Source organism: Oryzias melastigma, linkage group LG15, assembly GCF_002922805.2.
Source record: "Oryzias melastigma strain HK-1 linkage group LG15, ASM292280v2, whole genome shotgun sequence".
Classification (NCBI taxonomy): domain Eukaryota; kingdom Metazoa; phylum Chordata; class Actinopteri; order Beloniformes; family Adrianichthyidae; genus Oryzias; species Oryzias melastigma.
The window spans coordinates 27231528-27240966 of NC_050526.1; the positions used below are offsets into that span (position 1 = coordinate 27231528).

Here is a 9439-nt window from a genome sequence, read left to right on the forward strand (position 1 = left end):
GGAGACCTAAATCCCTGAAGGGACACATGCCAAGAATTAAATCAGAAAAGAGGTTTGTTATGTGAGCCGCTGACATCCAAATTACATCATTTGACAGATTAAAAAGATGCAATAGAGTTAAAAAGGCTGTTTCAACTTTATTTTCTGTCTTTGATGAACTCAGACTGTGCTTCACATCATCAGAGGCTACATTACTGGACTTTTTTCTTCAACTCTCCACACAAAGTTTAAAGTAGGATGTAAGGATTAATTGACTTAAATGATTTAAATTCCTCCATCAGATCAATCTGCCTGAGGTAGCTGTTAATCAAATCAACTATAGCGTTATAAAATAATTTCACCTGCTGCACCTGGATCAGGTATTTATCTCTGAGTCAGCCTGGTTGAAGTTTTTGCAAGACGAGTTTATTTGAATGGTACATTTTATGTACAAAGACATTTACAAAAACATTAAAAGAAACAAACAAAAAACTTACTACTGGTGATCATAAAAATAAGATTTAAAGAAAGCAAAGCATAAATGAAATCACGCACAGATTAACAGATTGGATATAAAACAAACTGATCAAATACAGCCGAGAACAGGTGGATCTATAACCTTGATTTAAATAAACTGACTGCTTTTTAGCAGATCTAAACCTTTCTGGAAGTCTCTTCTAAATCTGCGGAACATGAAAATGTTTGTTTATGGCTAAATATGTCCTGAATTGATTTTAGCTCAGTAAATTGGATTGTTCAAAATGAACCAATGAAACAAATGTATCAAGTCATTGTTGAAATGATTGTTAAACCCCTAACTTAACATGAATTATTAAAACACACTATTTGAGGTCACACCTTTCATTTTTTGTTTTTTATTGAGATTTGCTAAACAACGCTCTCTAAAAGGACCACTCCAATCCTCTTTTGATTTTCAAAGCAGTGGAATTTTAAGAGTTGTCGCTTTTTAGGACATAATTTCTGCAGAGCGGCAAGAGTTCATAAGGAATTTTCTTCTGAGATGTGGGTGGGACGGTTGCTGAGAGTTCTTTGTTTACAAGCTCTCCCACTAGCTTACAGCAGCTCACATCCCAGCAAAACAGCTTTGATGCAGATTTCAGCTCAGATGAGGAAAACAAAGACGTAAATGGATGTATTAATCTACAAGTGGATGCATCAGAATGGAGCAGAGCAGAGTTAGTATTTTCTATGTCACAAACATTATCTTTTTCAAATGGCATTTTTTCATTTGCTCCTGGTTCTCAACCACTTGAGTAAAGAAATACTCAGAAATGCAATTTGAGCTTATTTTCTTTATGTATGTCCTCCATCATTAGAAAAATGCCTCTAGAACATGTTAAAAACACCAAAAACACCATTTTAATCAGAGTGGATTTTTAGCTCAAATCCAAACAGAAGACGTGCTGACTGAACATTTTCCTCCTAACTGAGATTTCCACCCGAAATCTCCTTAGATGTTAAGAAATAGACAGGATTACATTGGGAGCGAGCAGTCAAGTATTAGTGACCGCGTCTAAGCTGGATTTAAAGCGAACTGAGCCACTGTTCCCGCCGGTGGAAGACCTCAGTGTCTCCAGCCGGCAGAAGAGAGCAGAGCTGTGGTGGAGGCCGGGAGGAATTCATGCCGACGCTTCAGAGTTTAGGCCATGGAGATCACGCTGAAGGCTTTTCCTCTGAAGGTGGTGAACATCCCATGGAGGAATAACAACCTCAGCACTCTGCATTCAGAGCCTCCTCTGTCTGAACAAGGAGAAACCGTCATCGGAGTCTACCTGTTGGTGTTAGGTAAGTCGACCATGTCTGAGCATGTGCAGACTTTCTGATGATGGACATTTTTGGGTCAAAAGTTGCTTCTTTTTATGGTTATTTGTGGGCTCTTTTATTTAAAAAATACTGTCCAAGCAGATAAATTAAACAAAAGTTATCAGACTTTTACACATTTAAAGCAGTTCTTTCTTTTTCTTCATAGCAATTAGGAAAGAAAAAATAAGTAGTTTAAATCTTATATTTTTCTAATTTCATATGCTTTGGCTCTGCACATTTTTTTTAATTTAAATATATACCTCTTATGAGTTGATTTTATATTTCACCCTAGAAATGTGCTTTAAACACCTTAAATTGCACATTTTTTATTGAAAGTTTGAGCACATACACACTTGAGAACGCTTCCAGTGAGAATTAAACTAAAATGTTCATGATGTTGCTTCTAAAACTGTATTTATCAATAGTGAAAAATGCAGAATAATCTCCTATAAAGCTGGTTTTAGTAGCTTTTGTAACAGTTCTTTAACATAAGAATTCTCTTCAGTAAGAGTAGATCGCAGGGAGGCATGTAAATATGTATTTATGATGCAGAAAGGTGTGCAGAAACAAAAAAAATAATCTTGCAATTATGGAATAAAACACCAGAACTTGAGGGTCAGACCATCCCAAAGCTTTGCTCCAGGTGGAGAACAGGGTGGAGTCGGACTGGAGAAACTGTCAGGAATGCAGATAAATAAACATCTATGATTTTTTTAAGGTGAAAATATGATTGTGATTGGCCAAAAGGAAGGTGGGCCCTTTAACCATTGGTTCAGATAGAAGGCGTGGTCGTGAGTAGCGTGCAGAGTGAAGTAAAGCAGCCCGAAGTTCCTGGAAGCGAGGAAAATCTTCCTGATTGAAATTACGCCAAAGCTTCACCTAATCCACACACTTAAACTGTGGCCAGAGATCGCGTTATAAACCCCGACAAAGCTGTTTAACATTATAGTTCCTATAAAAACATGGGTAGCTTAGTTTGTGTTGTTAAAGACCACTTTCAGTCAGTGTTTTGGTTCAATTTCAACATCTGCTTCTAAATTTCCAACTTATGTCTGCATAAAATCCTAATTTTTTCCAGTTAAAACCAAAAAAATGATTCTTTTACTCCTTATTGTGAGTTAAAGTGTGGATTTTAATGCAGAGTTTGTTGTAAGTCTGTGTCTGTGCCTCTGCAGGGTGGCTGTCCTGGTTTGGAAACAGTTTGGTCATATTTGTCCTCTACAAGCAGCGGGCTTCACTTCAGCCAACAGACTTCTTCACCTTAAACCTCGCCGTCTCCGACGCCAGCATCTCCGTGTTTGGCTACTCCAGAGGAATCCTGGAAATATTCAACATCCTGAGGGATGATGGGTATTTGATCACCTGGATCTGGACCTGCCAAGTGAGACGCACACAAACAAGTCCTGAATTACACTAGAACTTTTTATGCCACATCTGAGATGGTGAAATATTGAAGATTTAATAAGCAAATAACCAAATGTAGTTTCTCTGTGTAGCTCAAATAAATAAATACAAGAAGCAAATCTGTGAAGCCTTGAACTAAAGTTTCCCCCATGTGTATGTGAGTGATTAGACTGGTAGCCTTGTGGACTGGAGGTTAAATCTTTAATCAGATTACCATGATGGAGGCCTTTAGATGGGTGAAACTCTTCAAGCAGCACGTCAACCGAGAGTAAATCAAAGTTTTGACTAAACAGACTCAATTTGATAAATTCAGAGATTAAAAAGTCATTTTTTACATTTGTTTCTTCCAAATAACTTTTTTTTAAATGCCTCATCAATGTTCTCTAAAAAAATAGAGCTTCATCCTGCAGATCTGACGGTAAAATCAAATCCTGAGCTGCAGGGGGGACTCTGACAGGAGAATTAAGTAGGAAAAAAGAGAGAAGAGACAACTGCACAAAGCATGATCAGGCATGAACACTTTCAAGCTGGGCCACATCCCTGTATTTTCTACTTTAGGGCATTTTTCATGGTAATCTGACCTGATGTGAGGAAAAACAAAATCTGCTTTGATGACGTCAAGTTCATAAACATGTTATCCAGAATATCAGAAATGCAGCAAACAGAGAATGTCAGATCTTTCTGATTAACAAAAATGCCATTTTTTTTTCTCTGTAGAAGACGATTCTAAATCTGAATATCTCCTAAATACTCCATACTACATTCAGAGCTTTCAAATGATGCCAAGTGTGAAGGTGTGGGGCTCTGGGAATTGTAGTTTTTCAATAAATTTAGCCAGGACATTTTTTTTCTCTAGTAGCCAGGAGTATGTTAAAATCTCGCCATTCCCTGCTGTCAGGCTTTGCAATCTGCCAAATGTGTGTGAAGGGTGATGAGTGGCTGTAATAGGATTAGGACTAAATAAGATCAAGAAATAATCAGCAAAGACCTTAAATGGGCCACATCACCTGGAAGTGACCCAGCAGGGTGCCGGGTATCACGCAGTCGGAGTCAAACTGGAGAAGAAGAGCATAATTCCCTTTAAGAGGAGCTGGGATTAGGAGATAATCAGCCACAACTGTTTATTAAACAGTCATGTCTCTACATCAGTCCATGCTCTTAGTTTAGACCAAAATGCTGAGGGAGCTTGAAGAAAATCCAATAAATCAGCCCCATGGTCTGTGTCTTTCCAGGTGGACGGCTTCCTCACGTTGCTCTTTGGCCTCGTGAGCATCAACACACTGACGGTCATCAGCGTTACAAGATACATCAAGGGATGCCACCCTCAAAAAGGTCAGAGCTAGGCTCAGTTCAAGTGAGGACGAGTGCCCTCTCTCACATTCCAAACAGTTTTTATCAGGCATAAAAGCCAGTTTTTTAGATGATAAAACCTGGTTACCGAGTGCAGCTGTGAAAATAACCACCACCTGTCTGCAGTGGTTGCATTTATATTGGTCTAACATGTGATTAAGTTAATTTGAGGTGGGATTTTCTTTTTCTGGGCTCCCACTGTTGCTAAAAAAGCCTCTTAATGACATGGAAATGAGGTTTAGCAGTTGCTCTGGTTGGACTGTGTTTGCGGTTGTTCGTAAACTCCGGTTTTATGATCCGCTGTTTGGCGGTTTGACTGCGGCCCCTGAACTGTGGGCATTAGTGGGAAGTGTGGGAAAAGGATGCAAAGGTGGACGGAAAACTGAAAATGACAGACAGCTCCAGCATGGAGGTGTAAACTCTGGAGGTGGAAATATTTACAAATGTAAAAATTCACCTTGTGCAATTTATGTGACCGTTTTACCACATTTAGATATTTCTGTCAAATGTGATGCATTTGTGTCACATTTTGTCAGTTTTTATTACAAACTAATAAAACAAACATCTTTTTTGGTGTCCTCAGGTTTTAAAGAGGCTTAAAACAGGGCGAGGGTGTGGTCACATTAGCATATTTCCCAAACATTCAAAGTCAAAATTATCATTTAAAATGTAAAAAAATTATATTTAACATTCATATTTATATTCAACATTTATGTTTACTTTTAACATTAAGGTTCCCTTTACCCTGAAAGGGATACAGCAGGTTGAGAAAATGAATGTTTGGAGATATGACATTTCTGTAAATGGTCTGTGTGGGGGTGCAGTGGTTGGCTCTTTCGCCTCACAGTGAGAAGGCTCTGGTTCAAATCTTGCCTGGGTCCTTTCTATGCAGAGTTTGCTTGTTCTCCCCGTGCATGGGAGGTTATTTCCATGTACTCCCACAGTCCAAAAACATGTTTCATAGCTTAATTTATCACTCTAGTGTCACAAGGTGCTAGAGCATTTTATATGTGGGGGGCAGAGACGGACAAAAGTCTTTGGAAGGGTGGTAGAGGGAACATATGGATGAATCTGATCCGAATTCTTCCCCGTAGAACTGTAGGGGCATTTGGAGGAAGAGGGGCACAAAGGTTTTTGCTTCAGTTTATTGTTTATTTATTGTTTATAGGATCTGCATTAGCTGTGCTTAACAGACACCTACTCTTCCTGGGCTCCATCATAAAAAAAACATTAAACAACACAATTCGTTAAAAAAGTATATTATAAAACATCAAAGCCGTTTTATGCCATCCCAAAAATACATTATGGAAACACATTAAACTCACATTTTAAATAGCAATAAAAAAACAAGCATTCCTACACCCAGAATCTTGATGCTTTCATCAATTACACAGTCAAAAGTTGCATTGCATTCAACTTTTACTCATATATATACTTCATTTAAAATATGTGGCTCCAAAGTGAGACCTCAGTTGACCCCTTCCTTGCTCCCCCGTAGCTCCACCCCCGATGTGTGGGAATGATAAAATGCATTGTAACAGACTTGTCCGGGGTGCACTCTTTGCCCAACAATAGCAGGTACCTGAAAGGGATATAGCGGATTTAGATTTTACTTTTTGATTTGACATTTACGATGAAATTGATATTTAACGTATATGACATCTGTATTTGAGATTTATATATATAAACTTTCTGTTTGCTTTTCAATCTCACATTTTTATGTTAAAATGCATATTTTGCATGTGAATTTATTTTTAGATAAAACATTTATATTTGTATTGTTTTGCATTGTTTTTTATTGCATGTTTAATATAATATATACATTTAACATTAACGTTTATATTTACTTTGTTTTAAATGTGATGCTTACTATTAGATTAGGATTTAATGTTTATATTTAGGATTTAGAGATACATTTAGATTTAAAGTTTCCTAAATGTATGTATGTACATAACTTTACATTTGAGGCTCAGGTTTTGGTGCAGATGGTTACAGGTTGGTGCCAGTGTGTGAATGTGTATGTGTGAGTGAATGGGACTGTAAAGGTCTTTCAAATCAGATCTTTATTTGTGTAGTACTTTTCCAACTCATGTTACTCAATGTGCTTTACATACAAACATAATCACATTTTAGAAACAAAACCCAATACAATGCACAGAAAAATATGTATAAAACCCGAACGATACAACCTTTGGACCTTAAAGCTAAAAAGGAAAAAGGCCATATATATATATATATATATATATATATATATATATATATATATATATATATATATATATATATATATATATATACCATTTGAATCGTAGATAACACTCTATTTGTGATCAAATGTGACCTAATGACAACACAAATGTCTAAATGTGTTCAAATCGTCCTGTAAATTCATTAAGGTGATTTTTTTTTCCCATTCTGCACCTCACATAGGAAAAGCTGCATCCCCCACTTTCTCCTGTGCAGTTCTGAACACTTGAAAACCAAATGTGTATTCTGACAAAACACATGGATTTAGTTAACAAAGGTTCTTTTGAGTATTTGCAAGAAACAAGAAAAGACTTTATTGTTCGTGAAATGTCAACAGATTCTGACATTTACAGCAAGTGAAGAATTCTGCATTTCTGGAACCTTTTAAGGGTCATTTTCACAGCTGTCAATAATCTCATAATTGCCTCCTTGTGTGTTTTGCAGCCCACTGCATCAGTAACAACACCATTGCAGTGTCTCTGATCATTATTTGGGCCGCGGCGTTGTTCTGGTCTGTTGCTCCGCTGCTGGGATGGGGCAGCTACACAGGTCTGCTCTCTGAAGGCTTTTCCTTTTGTTTGAGGCTCAGACTGACGTCTGCTTCTGCTGTGTCCTAGATCGAGGTTATGGAACCTGCGAGGTGGACTGGTCCAAAGCCAATTACTCGACATTTTATAAATCCTACATCATCTCCATCCTCATCTTTTGCTTCTTCATTCCTGTTATCATCATGCTGTTCTCCTACGTTTCCATCATCAACACTGTGAAAAGCACAAATGCCATGTCAGCTGACGGCTTCCTCTCAGCCCGTCAAAGAAAGATGGAGAGAGATGTGACGAGGGTAGGCAGACGGAAGAAAGTTTCCCCCTGAAAGAAAGTCATTGTTCTGAAAAGTGAAATTCCTTTTCCTCTAGATCTCCATTGTGATCTGCACAGCTTTCATCATGGCCTGGTCACCATATGCAGTGGTGTCCATGTGGTCAGCCTGGGGCTTCCACGTGCCAAGCATAACCAGCATCATGACCCGTCTCTTTGCCAAGTCTGCGAGCTTTTACAATCCTCTCATATACTTTGGCATGAGCTCGAGATTCCGCAAGGACATCTCTGTGCTGCTGCCCTGCACCACCGAGGGCAGGGAGGTGGTGCATCTGCAACGCTTCCAAAACATCAAACCCAAGGCCGAGGCGCCACTTCCACCTGCACCGCTTTCAGAGCAGACGCCGATGGCCAAGCCAGACGCCGGAGAGATGAGCCAGATCAAGGCCGACGGAGACTCGGGGGTCAACAGCGCTCCGGAGACCCCTCCACAGATCTTTCACATCGATGTGCCCTCTCACATTGAAACTTCAGAGTACTGGTGTGACCGACTCTGAGGACTGTGTCCAATCACACTGAACCTTAAGGTGAGGTTGAGCATTTCTGCATGTTGTGGTCCTGCTGTGTTTGTTAACTGTGAGTGGAACTGTAATAAATGAAAGTATTTTGTGAAAATCTGGATTTTCTGTCAATTTATTCACCAATGAACTGAAACAAAAACATATCGTTTACTCCAGGAGGGCCCAATACGTTGAAGGTGAAGAAAACGTGACCAGATCGCTGGCCATCAAAAAAAAAAAAAAAGAAAAAGCAGCAATATACAAACCCTTTCCAAAAAATGTAATTTCATGAAAAGTGTTATCATTTTCATAATTATATTTAAAAAATCCTAATAGATCCTATTATGTATATATATATATATACACAGTATATATACAGTATATATATAAATACTTATATATACACTGTATATATGCTTTGTATATATATAAATATATATACATATATATTGTATATATACACAGTATATATATCTATATATAGATATATATAGATATATATATATAGGATGTTTAATTATACATAAATTGGGCTCATAGAACCCACAAAAACAGGATTTCAGAAAATTAGAAAACTGCAGAAGGACTGGACTGTTGGCTGGTGATCCAAACTCCTTTTTTCTGATGAAAGTAAAGTGTGCCTTTCATTTGGGAATCGAGGTCCAATGGTTTGAAGGAAGACTGGAGTGGAGCAGAACCCAAGTTGATGCAGGTCCAGGGTGAAATCTCCTCATGATTCGGGCTGTAATGTCCTCCGCTGATGTTGGTCTGTTGAACTCTACTTTCTCCAAACTAAAGTCCGAGGACTCCGTAATTCCTTCTTCAGAGCATTTAATGGAGATACAGATTTCATCTCCCAGCATGACCTGACCCCTGCCCAGAAAATTTAAGTATTAAAGATAGACATTTTCATTTAAAAACACTTTTGATGTGATCATAATCTCCATCTATCTTTCTGCAAAAACTGATAAGTAAATTGTGATTATTCTAATTTTTGTTAAACCCTTTTATATGTCTGCACTTTTATACATTTATATAACAGTGGAGGTGAAATTCTCATATAAAAAAAAGTCCTGGAAATGTTTTCTTTTTCCTCCAAAAACACTAATCACAAGCACAATGGGCTCTTTTCAAGCAGCACTTAAAACCTTCCAGTCCAAACGCAGACAAGCCCCCTTACAGTGGCATTGTGTGCTAATGTTCATAAAGCTGCTCAGCTCAGAGTAATGGAGTCTGACACAGAACTGAGTGTGCTCTGG

General features: G+C 38.1%; 1 protein-coding gene across 1 annotated transcript; it reads left to right on the plus strand.

The window, feature by feature from the left end:
* Nucleotides 1–1554: 1554 nt before the first annotated feature.
* On the plus strand, nt 1555–8285 carry LOC112161976 (opsin-5). Its single transcript, XM_024297561.2, has 6 exons — nt 1555–1785; nt 2979–3184; nt 4440–4539; nt 7249–7353; nt 7422–7645; nt 7719–8285. The coding sequence occupies exons 1-6, from the start codon at nt 1647–1649 to the stop codon at nt 8175–8177; spliced, it is 1233 nt and encodes a 410-aa protein (XP_024153329.1). The 5' UTR covers nt 1555–1646; the 3' UTR covers nt 8178–8285.
* The last annotated feature ends 1154 nt before the right edge of the window (nt 8286–9439 follow it).